This window comes from Notechis scutatus, chromosome 13 (genome assembly GCF_049901735.1).
Source record: "Notechis scutatus isolate UNSWTSFEM ecotype Mainland chromosome 13, rNotScu1.2, whole genome shotgun sequence".
Lineage (NCBI taxonomy): Eukaryota > Metazoa > Chordata > Lepidosauria > Squamata > Elapidae > Notechis > Notechis scutatus.
Genome location: NC_142021.1, coordinates 11,226,471 through 11,242,527, shown reverse-complemented (window position 1 = coordinate 11,242,527; position 16,057 = coordinate 11,226,471). Strand labels below are relative to the sequence as shown.

The following is a 16,057-nucleotide window of genomic DNA, read 5'->3' as shown; positions in this document are numbered from 1 at the left end:
GGAAGTAACGTCTTTTTTCCCTTTCCCTTTCACTGAGTCTAGACGGTTTCCTCTTTTTGGCATTTTTCAACAAAATTGGGATTTTGCATTCAGCATTGGGGGGGAGAAAGGCATTAAAATCTTCCATCAGCTCCAGATGATCAGTAAAAAAAAAAAGTTTCTTTGGAATTTTTTAGCATGAAGTCACAGGAAGTTTCAAATCTGCATCCCACAAGCCAGGTTCTTTGAAAGGCAGTGCAGCAAATTGATTGATTTTGTGTGTGTGTGTGTTTGTGTAGGTGTAGAGGGAGGGAGGGAGGGAGGGAGAGAGAGAGAGAGAGAGAGAGAGATACCACTGCAAAAGTTACAGTAAACATTTAAGATTTATTTGGTCACCACACCATAATTCAGTTGTGACATCAGTCTACAAACAATTCACTATGTAGAAATACATAGGTCTTGGTGGTCAGGTAATAAATAAAGGCGCGGACAAACTTTTTCCCCAAATCTTCATAGTTATTCAACAGCATCATTCATAGAACTAAGGTTTTATTAAGATCATTAATTAAAAGGAAGCCCACGACATTTCCTTCTCACCAAAATCATCTTTTTTTTCCCTTAAACAAAACACGTAATTTTGCTAAACAGATTTTTTTTAAAAAAACAAGCTAATACTCAGGAGATCAAATGTCCAGGTAGGATAATTAATCACTATACTCAGTGCAGATGAACAGTTATGCTCCAGGTATATATATCTATATCTAGATATCTAGATACTGTATATTTCTGCTTTTACAACAGGACATTTTTAAACATGGCACTTGGCAACAAGGATCCAAGGAATCAAGGAAGCAGTTTTAAGTCTCATGCAAAACATAAGAAAGATTAAAGATCTTTAAAAGAAGGAGAAGATAAGAGAAGCCCAATAAGATAGAATCTTAGCTGCAAAATACAAATTAACAGGCAAGAAAACATATTTCACCTTCATCAACAGAAACAAAAAAGATAACCTTCAGCCAAAAAATAAAGACAGCCCACAAAGCAGTTTTGGAAAAAAACCAAAACCCTAATCATATCCCAAAAGGCAAAAGTATGACATTATCTTAGTATGTTTGCACACAATATTCCAAAACCCAAGACAACTTTAAAAAAACACACACATTAAATTCAGTAGTTCTGTTCTATTTCTTGGTCAGGCCAATGTGCCTCAATCAATCACAATAATTGCACAGATGGATCACAACAAATGTCTACATGACACTCTTGATTTTTAACACAAGACTGGAATTCTCTGATGGGAAAAAAAACATTCCCTTGAGCTGCCATCATTGTAATATCCCAGCAAGATTGGGGTTTGTTGTTTTGAATTATTTAAAAAATTAAAGTCCGTCTATTTCTTGAACAAAAACCATCCTAGGAATGTAGAAATCTTGGCAAAGTGGAATTTTAGCACGTCTAATACCTCTTAACTATACAAAAGAGGTTTAGTTTTCTATATTCTTGCATTATTTAAGGAATGCAAAGCTTTCTTTGGCCTGCTTTGGCATCCAGTATTTTCCTTCCACCAGTATCTCCATGGGTAGTTCCAACCAGAATTATACCTAGGATCTGAAGGACAATCCAAGTTAGAATTAACCAAGACTGGCTGATGAAAGGGGAGAAAAAAAATATTTGCAGAGGTAGTAACAGTAAGCTGGCATGCATTGCAACTGTTTTTCCAAACTGTTAGGAATTAACAACAGTGCAAATCCAACCTTAATTCATCCTGGGGCGGCTGGCACCAATTCAGAAACTAAGGTTTGTAAAAAGAGAATCACAGCTGGTTAGTTTGAACATTTCACCTCTGCTTCCCTGAATGACAAATCAAATTGAACACTTTACTACTGCACATGGCCAACTACAGCCATCAATAATTGACTGCAATGCTTCATGCTTTTCCGTTAACTTACATGTTGAATAAATAGGCTACCAATACCCGTTTTCTATAAAGCAGGGTATTTTCTAGATCTCTAGATGAGCAAAGGTGAAAAAGAAATATCTCTACGGTACTATCCACAGGAGAAGTGAACGGTAGCAAGAAGAAAAATAAAGCAATAAAAATCCATCCACATTTGTATTTTTATAGAATAAGAGGAAAAAAAAATAAGTTAAGGTCACCGTCACTTTCAAAACTCTGCAAGGAAATGGCAAGAAGAATCTATTTCAAGTACAATAGTTTGTGCTCCTGTTTAATTTAAATAAAAGAGAATTTTATTTAGCCAAATCTGCACCAAGGCAGCAGGGGCAATATGTATGTATGTATGTATGTATGTATGTATATATGTATATGTGTGTGTGTATATATATATATATATATATATATATATATATATATATATATATATATATATGTATGTATGTATGTATGTATGTATGTATGTATATGTATATGTATATGTATATGTATATGTATACACACACACACATATACATACATGCATACATACTCTGTGCGATATGTGAGTATTCAGCTTTATTCGGTTATTTTCCCACATCATTATAGTTGTGCTTTTAAAGTTGTAGCAACGTTTGGCCGAATCTCATCTGCCAACATCAGGCTTCTGGTATTGTGTTCGTCTAGAACACAATACAGAAGCCTGATGATGGCAGATGAGATTCGGCTGAAACGTTGCTACAACTTTAAAAGCACAACTATAATGACATGGGAAAATACCCGAATAAAGCTGAATACCATACATATAAATACCCGCGAAAACTTAAGAAAACATATATGTGTGTGTGTATGTATATATATATATATATAATATTCTTTTTTAAACTATAGCCTTATACAAAACAAAATGCTGTGTATATCAAATCTATTTATACATATACATCTATATATTTTTACTAGTTCCTGCATCACCACTAATGGGAAGCCAATTTAAAGGAGGGAGTTTTATTTTAACCAACATTCTCTCAATTCCAGGTTGCCTTTTCTTTATTCTGCAAGAATAAAAATCGCGAATCTTTGTTCTTTTATTTGAAGAATTCAATCGCTGAAGAAAAGCGGTAGTTCTGTTTTCTGGAGGATCTTCCTTCGGGAACGATTGGGACTCAGTGGCAACCTTGAAAAAATGTTTTTTTTTTTCCTGGAAGGAAGGAGACACTTTTAGTAACTCACAAGCTTTGACAAGTCTATAATGTCATTTCCACAGGCACACAGAAAAAAGGGGGATCACAAGGCCAGGAGCTGCTAACTCTTCCCACAGCTTCCAGTTTTTTCTCAGGAAAATGAACGGAATAGGTCTTCAAGCAAAAAAGAGTTACGTGTTTTTTGAGGTTAGAAACACGTGGGGGGAAAAAGTTAATTTTTGAAACTTGGCCCTTGATAGTTTACTACTTTGCAGGTCCCATTTACACCATGAACTTCAAATGGTCACTTGGGCAATTTTTTTCGTGGCAAACCAAATTAGCCACTCCGCTTTTTTAAGGACTGAACACAATCATCCCCCTCCATATTATCCATTGTGATTAAAAAAATATTTTTTCAATAAATAGATCCTTCTGAAGTTGACTTGCCACGTTAATGCTAATAGATTCCCGTATGATATCCCAACTTTTTTTCTTTTTTTTGCTTTTCTTTTGGCAACGCTTTTAAAACCTGTCACCGATCGTGGTTGCGGTGTTTTAAAAATGAGTCAAACTGAGGCTGCTTGGGGTTATTTCTGCCTTTCTCTCTTTTTTTTCAGGCAACGTGTAATTTTGATAGAAATGTGACTTCCATTCTGAAAAGCCAGCTTCTCTTCTGCCGTTATGCACCCCAGTTAATATTATCTGACTGACACTCAGTTTCTTCCTCAAGGTCTTTTGCTTAAGTTGCACCAAAGACGATGAGCCAACATGGACAGCCAAAAGAATTCAGCAGGAGGAGCTCAACTATTTTATAAGAAGGTGGACTGTTTTGTGTGTGTGTTTGTGTGTAGGCTAAAAAAGGGCCTGTTTTTAGTGAAATTGATGGGAGGAAAAAAAAATACAGAAGCAGTTTTGATGTTCCTGGTCGACATCTGAAAGACGCAACATCTTGCTTTCAAAATTTCAGGGTGAACCATATTCGGATCGGACTCAAATAATTTATTTTTTCCTTTGCAATTATATGAAAAAAACAAAACCAGGCACAAAATGAAACAATCACTGAAGGCAAGATGGAAAAAAGGAAAGAAAAAACCCGATCCTCACAACTGTTTCTCTCAGGTTGAATTCGTGCTTCCTTCCTTCTTTCTAAAGGTAAAAACGGCATAAGGTTTATAGGGAATTTCCTCGTTTTGAGACGAATGACTCCATTGGCCTTTATCAAATCTCCCTCCCTCGTATTTTTTTCTTTTTTTATATATAAAAAAGATGTTTCAAATGCTTGGAAAACAGCAGATAAAATTCTACTCGTGGCAAACATCTCTGAACATACAGCTAATCTATCTTATGAGTTCATTCATGTTTCGTTCAGGGTATGGATGGATAAGCTATGCGCAAAGATGAACGGCTGGATGGCGCACACGTCCTTTACCCCAAAGTCCACCTCGTCGTGGAGACGTGGCGATCATCCGTTCTCCCGTGCGGAGGGTGACTTTCCCGCTAGTCGCCTCCTCGGTCCAGATTCTCGATCACGCGGGACAGGCGGATGTTCAGAAGCCTGATCTGGCTTTCGAGGTGGTCAATCTTCTCCTCCAAGGTGTTGTGGCTGTTCCTCCGCCAGTAGAAGCTTACGGGACCCGTCATGAAGTAAACGGCGACCACGAAGCAGAGGGGAAGGACGGCGTGTTCGGGTTCGCTCTCGTACTTCTGGAGGATGTAGACGCAGGAAAGAGCGAAGAGGACAATCCGGATGATCCAGAAGAAACGCCCGCACAGGACGTGTAAGAGATAGAAGAAGAATCCGAGGAGAAGAGACACGAACCAATAAGCCAACAAGATGGCGCCGATCAGCAAAAGGGCCCGGGCAGGATTATTGGCGAGGGCGGTGTGGCTGAAATAATGGGTCAGGTTGGATCCTGGAAAAAAAGAAATCAACGCACAAAACATCAATGCTCACTCCGCCGAGGTAGGAAAACAAGCGACAAATGAAAACAAAAATCATTCGTTGGATTTTAAGACTGTATTATAGGTAGTCCTTAATGTGACCGGCATGGTGGCCTAGAGGTGGAGCTCTCGCCTCACAATCAGGAGGCTATGAGTTTGATTCTAGGTAGAGGCAGATATTTCTCTCTCTGGGCACAATGAGAATACATCTGCTGAACAAAACTCCGCACTGGCAACAGGAAGGACATCTGGCCAGTAAATACTCAGCTAGCTCAGTTCAGTTGCTCTCACTCCACCCCACAAGTAAATGAAGATGATCATGAGGGAACGCATGGATATTAGGAGTATGGGGGAAACACATGGTGATATAATTTAACACATAGGACAGAGAGGTGTGGTCACTAACTTTATTCAGTTGCACAAACTCCACCCTGCAAGGGATTATGGGGTCATTAATCATCAACGATGATGATGATGATGATATAGGTAGTCCTTAATGTGAGCGGCGTGGTGGCCCAGAGGTGGAGCTCATAATCAGGAGGTTGCGAGTTTGGTTCTATGGCAGGTATTTCTCTTTCTGGGTGCAATGAGTAAAAATTGTCTGCTGTGAGCACTGTGTAGGTGTTCAGGAAAGGCATCCGGACTGTAAACGCTCAGCTCCTTTCAATCGCCCTGATTCCACCCCAATGGAAGGGATTACAGGGTCATTAAAAGAAAAAAAAAGGTAGTCCTCAACTTACAACCATTCATTTAGCAATGGTTTGAAATTACAACGGCCCTGAAAAAGCGACTTGCAAGCGGTCCTCATATTGATGACTGTCGCAGAGTCCCTAGATCAAAATTTGGGTGCTTGGTAATGGTTGTGTATTTATCCCAGCATGTCGGGTGTCACCTGATTGCTATTTATGACCTTCCCAGTTGGCTTCCGACAAGCAAAGGATGGAGAAGTCGGATTCGCTTTACAACCAACATGATTTACTTAACAACCACACTTAAGTTTGATTTGCTTAAATCAAAGATCGTAAAATCAGATGCAAGTCGCTTCGGAAGGGCTTCGATTAGCAATGGAAATTCGGATCCCGACCGTGGTCGTAAGTCAAGGACTACCTGGGAGCAACCCACCCACCCCTGCAAACTCCTTCAATATCCAGCTGTTGTCTGTCATCTGGCGTGACTCCCATGATTTTAACAACCAGGCCTGGTAAAGTTTGAGTTTCCGGAGAGCTACTGAAACTCAACCTCAAACCCAATCCATCAACTATAAAATATCCATTTTAAATAACCTTCCTTTATAAGCAAGGGACCCTTCGCAAATTATTGTTTTCCTAATTTGATAAGAGATGAAATTGAGTAGCTCTATTTCTAGCAGGACTACCAGGTTCTATCATCGCTTTGTTTCCTAGGCCCGTGATGGCATACCTATGGCACACGGCATGCAAAGCCATTTGTGCTGGCACACGAGCCGTAGGCAAACACGCATGCATGCGTGCGCCTCACAGCTGATTTTCAGCTGGTTTGAGGCCTTTTCGGCCTCCCAGAGGCTACACTTCCGGTAATACCGGAAGTGATGAAATGGGGCCTATTATTTGTCCTGCAAAGCCTGCAGAGGCTTTTTTCAAGCCTCTGGGAGGCCGAAAAAGGCCTCAAACCAGCTGAAAATCAGCTGTGAGGCGCAGTGCAGGTAAGGGGACAGCGGGAGAGGGATTGCGCGTACATGCGCAGGGGGCACAGGGAGGCATGCATTGCCTTCTGGGTGCTGGCATGTGAGCGCACGCACGCCAGCGCGCACACAATTTTTGGTACAGGACTCCAAAAAGGTTAGCCACCACTACCCTAGGCCAGGGGTAGGGAAACTTGGCTCGTTTATCACTTATGGACTTCAACTCCCAGAATTCCTGAGTGTGCCATAAAAAGTTCCCTATCCCTGGCCTACTGGTTTTTCAGTTGTGGGGGAAATCAATTTTTGACTTGAATGGGACTGTTTAATATACAAATGTAGGAGATATTTGTAGCCCCACATATTTGTGCTACATTTGTATATTAAACAGTCCCATTCAAGTCAAAAATTGATTTCCCCTACAACTGAAAAACCAGTAGGCCAGGGATGGGGAAACTTTTATGGCACATTCAGGAATTCTGGGAGTTGAAGTCCATAAATGATAAAAGAGCCAAGTTTTCCTACTCCTGCCATCGGCCATCCATCTGGCAAACTCAAAAGATTCGTTTCTCTCGCCATGTTCATGTAATCGATTGGAGAGATAAACTAAACTGTGTTGTTTCTCCATGTCATGTAATATATGTGGATCTATGCATCATTTTGTATTTATTTACCCGTGTTTTCCCCCAAATAAGACCCTGTCTTATATATAGTTTTGCCACCAAAAAAGGCACCAGGTCTTATTCTCGGGGGGGATGTCATCCACTGACTAACCTCACTTGCATGCGTTGGCCCCGGCCTCCTTTTCGCTGTCAGGGGCCTTCAGGAACTTCTTCTTCTGCAGCCAGCAAGGCTTTTCTGAAGGCCTCTGCAGCCGATAACTCCGGATCGATCCAGAGATTTGGTACCAGCTGCAGAGGCCTTCAGGAAAGCCTTGCCAGCCTTGCCAGCGGCAGAAGAAATGTGCCGGCAAGGCAGGTGTCGGGGTGTGTGAGGCCTGGCTACAACTGTCCAAAGGTAAGTAGTAGGGCATATATACTGAGCACACATGTAAAAATCAAGCTAGGACTTAATTTCAGGATAGGTTGTATTTTCGGGAAAACATTTTGTCATATTTATGTAGTGCATATTAGAGGTGGAGACTCTTTGAGAACTGCATGCAACAAAATTTCATTTTAATGTCTGCCGATCAGTGTACATTCAAAGCGACAATCAAGTTGTCCTAAGTTCTTGCCAGTGAGGTAGATGGCACATAAAAATTCAATAATCAAATAAAAAGAAATAAAATCAAAGTAAGCTCGGGGAACACAAGAACCGCCCCCTAACTACTCTTTTGCCCACCTACCATCAATTCCGAGGACATCTAGAAGATCTGTCCATATTCTCCAGAATGTATCAACGAGAAGGTCCACTCCGTATACAAATCGCTCCGTCAGTCTGGAGAAAAACTGGAAAGGCAAAACATAAAAAGACTCTTTGCATCCTATAAATTTTAAGTCCTTTAAGTGAAAGCAATCCATTCTTCTAAAGCAACCTTAGCAACATTGAAGACTTGTGGACTTCAACTCCCAGAATTCCTTAGCCAGCCAGGGATCTACCAATAGGTTGGACTTGCCTTGCCCCCACAATTAAAAGAGAAAGCGACCAAAGGATGCCGCAGGAAGGTATTTATGAATCATACAATGGACTTTGAAGCCGTACCAGCCAAGGGAGAAGTTCCTGCCATGTGCTCCCAACAGTTGAGGAGCTGTGAAGCAGCAAAGAACCGATTGCCAGGAAGGACAGAAGGATCCGGGAAAGAATGTTTGGCCAATGAAGGTTAAGCCGAAAAAGGATCTCTTAAATTCTCTGGTCTTCCTTTGGTTTTGGGTAGTCTTCTCCATCCAAAAGGGAAGGAAAAGTGCCACAGTTCACTCACAGAAAGTCTCGGGTGCAAGAGGGAACATGGACAAGCCCAGAAGGACATCCATGAGAAAGACTTAAAAGTCTGTAGAGATTCTCTGTCCTCCAGGTCCTGGTTGTCCCAAAGATGCTTTTTAAGGAGGCAACTGGACTTTCTTGTTTTTTTCTTTTGAAGACGTTTCACTTCTCATCCAAGAAGCTTCTTCAGCTCTGATTGGATGGTGGGGAATGGAAGGATTTACACTCCTTGCAGACAGCTGGTCATTTGCATCCTTTTGGAGGGTCGTTGAGGCACTTGGAGGTTTATCTGTGTCCTGTGTCCGAAAATTGCAGACTACAGGAACCAGGAGCACCACTCAGGTCACCCTAAGGACACACGTAAATCTCCAGGTGGCCTCAAGGACTCTCTAAAAGGATGCAAATGACCAGCTGTCTGCAAGGAATATAAATCCTTCCGTTCCCCACTGTCCCATCAGAGCTGAAGAAGTTTCTTGGATGAGAAGCGAAAGGTCTTCAAAAGAAAAAAAAAACAAGTCCAGTTGCCTCCTGAAAAAGCACCTTTGGGAAACCAAGCCTTCCTTGCTACAACTATAACCACCTTCTTCTCGACCCTGACAAAATTCCCCCTGACAGAATTTCATCTCAGCATCTCCTCATGACATTTACTGGATAACATTATTGATTAATCTCCCTTCTTATTAGGGCCTTCTTGCTTTGAGCAGCCTTGAGTGACTCATAACATGCCATCAAGGAGGTGCTTGAGATCCATCTGCTTCTGGTTGAACGAGCAGCACACCTTCTCCCATTTCTCCTATGCCTTTCCCAGCATTATCATCAGGTCACCTTTCCGGTAGGCACATCAACGGGGCCAACCAGAGCACCGAACATCTCCGGTTGTCACCACCATGACCAGGTTCACTTTCATGACCAACCCCACCATCATCAGCTCAACATTCCAGTGGGGCACGCCAAGTGGGCCAACCAAGACACTGAACCTCTCCAGTCATCCTTATCACCAAGTTCACTTTCCGGCAAGCTCATCCCAACATTCTCACCACCAACCTAACCATCATCGCTAACACCATCCACACCACCATCAGGTCACCTTGTGGGTCCCCAATTGGGCCAACCCAACATCTGTAGATCCTCAGTCATCCAGGTCAGGGATGTCCCAAATTGTAGCTATACAATTTGGGATGAACACGCTTGGGATGGTGTGGGAGTGTGAATGGATTTTCAGAGGGAAAAGTCCAGACTACAGGGGGCATTTGCACTACTCAGATGACCCTGAGGACACAGATAAAATTCCAAGTGGCCTCAATGACCCTCTCAAAGGATGCAAATGACCAGCTGTCTGCAAGAAATATAAATCCTTCCGTTCCCCACCATCCCGTCAGAGTTGAAGAAGCTTCTTGGATAAGAAGCGAAATGTCTTCAAAAGAAAAAAGTCCAATTTGGAATGAACACCCTTTGGATGAAGTGGGAGTAGGAATGGATTTCCAGAGAAAAATTGCAGGCTACGAAAAACCAGCAGCACCATTCAGGTGACCTTGAGGACAGATATACCTCCAAGTGGCCTAAATGACCCTCTCAAAGGATGCAAATGACCAGCTGTCTGCAAGGAGCGTAAATCCTTCCGATCCCCACCATCCCGTCAGAGTTGAAGAAGCTTCTTGGATGAGAAGCAAAATGTCTTTCAAAAACAAACAAGAAAGTCCAGTTGTCTCCTGAAAAAAAAGCACCTTTGGGACAGGACACCCAACATCTTTGGTCTATCCGACTGAAGGAACATATACCATGTTCACTTTCCCCGCACACCTTCAGATCACCTTGTGGACACCTCTCCCCCAACCAGAGTCAACCAGGACCCCCAACCTCTCTAGTCATCCTCACCACCATGTTCACTTCTCAGAAACCCCCACCATCTTCATCCTCACCCCCAGCATCGTGCCCTCCACCAACATCAGGTCACCTTGTGGGCACCCCCACCCCAATCGGGTCAATCAGGACCACCCCCACTCCCCACTATCTTTGGTCCTCTCCATCACGCCTACCAGGTCACCTCTCCAGTGGGCCAGCCAGGACCTCTCCAATCTCCCCTCCTGGCCGCCCCCGCCAAAGTCGGGGACCCCTCCCCGCTTCCCAACCCCTGTCCCCACGGGGCCAGAGCCTCCAGACCCCTCCTCTACTCTCCCCTCCCCTTTCTCTCCCTTCTTGGCTCGGACCCTCCGGGCGCCGCTCACCTTCTGCAGGGCGCGCACGTTCTCCTCGCCCAGGAGGCCGCTGGCGCCCTGGTAGACGCCGCTGGCTGCCCTCCGGAAGCTGTTCTGCTTGTCGGCGCCCCGGGACCCCGAGCCCCGCTCGCCCCGGGCCCGGCCAGCAGCAGCAGCACCAGCACCAGCAGCAATAGCACCAGCGCGCCCCGAGCCCAGCTCGCCATGGCGCTCCTCGCTCGTGCGCTTTAGCCGGGCGCGCTCGGCTCGCGGTTTCCCCCGCTTTCCCCGCCCCGCCTTGGGCTCGGCCGCTCTCGCCCGGCCGGGCAGCGCTCTCTCGCGGCCGAGGAGGCTCCGGCGCAGCTCCGCGGCGAGGGAAAAGCCGAGGCGGCCGGGGTTTGGCTGCGCTCTTTGCGCTCCTGGCGCGCTCCGGGTGCCGGGCCTGAGCCAGGCTGCTCAGGGGTGTTTGGGCGGGTTAAAAAAGGGGGAAATGTTGCACACCCTCCAAGGGAAAGAAGGGAAAGCGAGAGAAAGAGGGAGAGAAAGAAGGAAAGGAAAAGCAGAAGGGAGAAAAATGCTTACAAGGTCTGCAGAAATGAGTTCCGAGGATCCTTTCAAAAGGGAGTTATCAATTTATTGTCAGTATTGTCTGATTGTCACCCCTCATTTCATCCAGGTTTATCTTAATTTTCAAATTTGAATTTTCCTTCCTTCCTTCCTTCTTCCCATATCTCCCACATCTCCCTTCCTCCCTCCCTCCCTCCGTCCTTCCATATCTCTCTTCCTTCCTCTCACATCTTCCTTCCTTCCTTGCTTCCTCCCTTCTTCTTCCCACATCCATCTATCTTCTTTTCTTCCTCTCACATCTTCCTTCCTTCCTTCCACATCTTCCTTCCTTCCTTCTTCCCAGATCTCCCTCCCTCCCTCCGTCCTTCCATATCTCTCTTCCTTCCTTCCTCTCACATCTTTCCTTCCTCCTTCCTTCCTTGCTTCCTCCCTTCTTCTTCCCACATCCATCTATCTTCTTTTCTTCCTCTCACATCTTCCTTCCTTCCTCCCACATCTTCCTTCCTTCCTTCTTCCCACATCTACCTTCCTTCCTTCCACATCTTCCTTCCTTCCTTCTTCCCACATTTTCCTTTGTTCCTTCCTTCTTCCCAGATCTCCCACATCTTCCTCCCTTCCTTTTTCCCACATCTCTCTTCCTTCCTTCCTTCCTCTCACATCTTCCTTCCTTCCTTCCTTCCTTCCCTCCTTCCACATCTCCCTCTCTCCCTCCTTCCTTCCTTCTTCAACCCACCCTAGGCAAAGCAACTAGGTTAATGGTCATCTTGGCTTATAACCGCCATCAGGAAGGGGAGGGAAGAATTCTGCTGGAGATTTTACTTAACCTATCACTGACCAAACCATAATCGGTGCAAAGATGAAAGTTTTCCCTCCTTAAACCAGCATCTCAACCTTGGCAACTGGAAGACGATTTCGATTCCCAAAATCCCCTGTCTATTCACCCATCTTCAAGCTGCCAAGGTTGAGAAACCCCACCTTAGATCTGTACAGTAGTTGTGTGTAATTGTGTAAATTCAAGCCAGGAGGTGATCCAAGGCTAGTCAGCAACTTTAGTGGCCTACTCAACTCTTCCGTTGAGCCAACATTGCCTTGTCTCTGCCCCACCTCTGCCCCCTTTCCAAATCCACCCATCCAACTTTTCTTTTTTTAGTGACTTTCAAAATATCGAGGCTACTCAGGTTCAAAGGGGATCCTGACCTATCCACCCTCTGCTTTGGGTTTGCCCATCTGCTCACCCCATCATGAACTTCGTGGCCAAGGATTGCAACAACTCCTTGTTGACTGAAGGTCTCTCTTATTTTAGCCCCAGGGCCAGCCAAGAATTTCCCAAATTCTGCTCCCCAAGGCTGGCTGTGCAAATCAAAATAAACCATTCCCCAACTCCTCCTCTTCCCTTATAGCTGAGTGTGCAAACCAAAATAAATCAATTTCACAAATCATCCTCTTCCCTATAGCTGGGTGTGCAAACCAAAACCCATCAGTTTCCCAAATCCTTCTCTTTCCTTATAGCTGGGTGTGCAAATCAAAATAAATTACTTTCCCAAATCCTCCTCTTCTCTTATAGCTGGGTGTGCAAACCAAAATCAATCACAATTTCCCAAACCCTCCTCTTCCCCACTGCTGAGTGTGCAAATCCAATCCAATCAATGAACTTCCTTGATCCTTTCCCCCCCACCCCCATACCATGAAAGCCGAGCTCGGATTGGGCACGCCTCTCCGCAGCTCTGGCACCCATTGGCCTTTCGCGGAGTGAGTGCCAGCACAATCTCTCCTCCTGATTGGTTGAGGAGGGCCACGGCCTGCTCCAGCCCTCTCATTGCTTGCTGGATGGTCCATGCTGGAGACTCTGGGCTGATGTGGGGCCAGAGCCAGATCCACCAATGGGGGAGCCGTATCTCGTTGTGGTGCGCTGATGCCACGGATCCCTCCGCCCTCTGCCTCCGAAGGTGCCAGCTCTGGGGTGGTTTGAACCCCGATCTGGCGTATTTGAGCCTTATCTGGGTTTCTACACATTTGCATTTAATTCTTAATTTCTGTACATCACATTACATTGCATGTATGAAATAAGTAGAACAAAGTTTAAAACTTGATTTATTGTTTTCTTTTTAAAAATATAATCCAGGGTTGGATTTCTGTTTTATTTTGTTTTTTGTTTTGTACAGAATTTGGGTTTATTTGAGTGCAATGCCTTTTCTTTTTAAACTAATTTTTTTTAACGGCAGATTTGTGTTTATTAATTTATTGATGGCATTGGTGGGCTGCTTCTTTCGCCACAAGGCGACTTACCAGCCTAAAAGATAAATATGAACAAATTGAAAAATTAAGAAAGAAAATGTAATGTATTTTATTTTTAAATCTTAAGGTTTTCCCCTCTCCCTGAACATTTCATTATAGCAAATGTATTAATGGGTAAACATAATTTAGTTTAAGACAGATTTATTGGGGTGGGGGTGGTAATTGAGGGTTTTCTTGCATAGAATCTGGGTTTGAGTGTGTTGCTTTGTTTATATATATGTATGTATGTATGTATGCATGCATGCATACATACATACATACAGGTAGTCCTTGATTTACAACCACAATTGAGCCCAACATTTATGTTGCTAAGTGAAACATTTTTAAAGTGAGTTTTGCCCCATTTTATGACCTTTCTTGCCTCAGTTGTTAAGTGAATCACTGCAGCTGTTAAGTTAGTAACACGGTTTGTTAAGTAAATCTGGCTTCCCCATTTGACTTGTCAGAAAATTGCAAAAGGGGATTGCATGACCCCTGCAATGGTCATAAGTATGAGTCAGTTGCCAAGTGTCTGAATTTTGATTATGTGACCATGGGGATGTTGCAACGGTCATAAGTGTGAACAAAGTCTGAAGTCATTTTTTCCAGTGCCGTTGCAACTTTGAATGGTCACTAAATGAATTGTTTTACGTCGAGGGCTACTTGTATTTTAAATTTCACAGTAATTTGGTGTCCTGGAAGCTTCCTGACTCACCAAATTCTACCTCTATTCTTCAACCTAGCCTACCTCGCAGAGTTGTCATGAAAATAGAATAGAATAGAATGAAGAATAGAATAGAATAAGGAATAGAATAGAATAAGGAATGGGAATAGAATAGAATAGAATAGAATAAGGAATAGAATAGAATAAGGAATGGGAATAGAATAGAATAGAATAGAATAGAATAGAATAGAATAGAATAGAATAGAATAGAATAGAATAGAATAGAATAAGGAATGGGAATAGAACAGAACAGAACAGAATTCTTTATTGGCCAAGTGTGATTGGACACACAAGGAATTTGTCTTTGGTGCAAATGCTCTCAGAGTACATAAGAAAAAATAAAATACATTCATCAAGAATCGTAAGATACAACACTTAATGATAGTCATAGGTTACTAATACGCAATCAAAACATACTAGGAAAACAAATAAAGCAATATAGATTGTAAAGATACAAGCAACATGGTAATAGTCATAAGTGGGAAGAAATAGATACTAGGAAGGATGAGAAGGATACTAGAATAAAATATAATAATAATTAAACAAATAGAATTATAGAATAATAGAATAAAAAACATAACCTGAAATTAGAGGAAAGTCAAAATCTACATATTCCTAAATCGATAATTTTTATTGCAGAGTTTTACATGGATAAAAGATAAACCTGAACAATTATATATTAAAAAAAGTTAAGGACAACGAAAGGTAACAGATATATATGTGCAAGATATAATACGGGTCGAAAAAGATATTTAAAGAAACTGTCAGATCGCTTTTACAGCAGTTACAAACTAAAATTGTCTCTCTTTGAGGGTTGGCCTTACAGAATCCCCTTCTTCCCATATTCAACTCTTTATTAATCATCAAATCACCAACTCATTTCCACCCCCACCCCCCATTTGTCAGCAGGAAAAGTCCAAAAATGGTTTCCCTAACCCTAACTCGTCTTTTGTAAAAGTCCTCGCCATTGGTCCTTGACTTACGACCACAATGGAGCTTTGACATTGCTGTTGCTAAGTGAGAAGGTCATTCAGTGAGTTTCAACTCCACTTTTCAACGTCTCTTGCCACGGTTCTTAAATGCCTCACACTGTTAAGTGAATCGGGGGCTTCCCCGTGGACTACGCTGGTCGCAAAAGGGGATCACGTGACCCCAGGAAGCTGCGGCTGTCGTAAATATGAGTCGGTTGGACTGCGGGACCATGGCGATTCCGCAACGTCAAGTGTGAAAAAAAAAATGGTTGTAAGTCACCTTTTCCAGCTTTGAACGGTCTTTAAATGGTCTTTTTATTTTTTATTTATTTTTTATTTATTTTTTATTTATTGTATTTATTTTTTATTTTTTATTTATTTTATATTTTGTGTTTTGTTTTGTGTTTTGTGTTTTGTGTTTTACATTTTGCATTTTATATTTTATATTATTTTATATTTTATATTATTTTATATGTTATATTATTTTATATTTTATATTATTTTATATTATTTTATTTTATATTATTTATTTTATATTTATTTTATATTTTATATTTATTTTATATTTTGTGTTTTGTTTTGTGTTTTGTGTTTTAAAATGTTTTGCATTTTATATTTTATATTTTATATAATTTTATATTTTATATAATTTTATATTTTATATAATTTTATATAATTTTACTTTATATTATATTATTTTATATTTATTTTATAT

General features: G+C 42.2%; 1 protein-coding gene across 1 annotated transcript; it reads right to left on the bottom strand.

The window, feature by feature from the left end:
• Positions 1–3,576: 3,576 nt before the first annotated feature.
• BRI3BP (BRI3 binding protein) lies at positions 3,577–11,080 on the bottom strand. Its single transcript, XM_026690064.2, is given in 4 exon segments — positions 3,577–5,006; positions 8,037–8,139; positions 10,837–10,940; positions 10,943–11,080. Coding segments are annotated over 4 exon segments (714 nt in total). The 5' UTR covers positions 11,034–11,080; the 3' UTR covers positions 3,577–4,590.
• Positions 11,081–16,057: the final 4,977 nt, after the last annotated feature.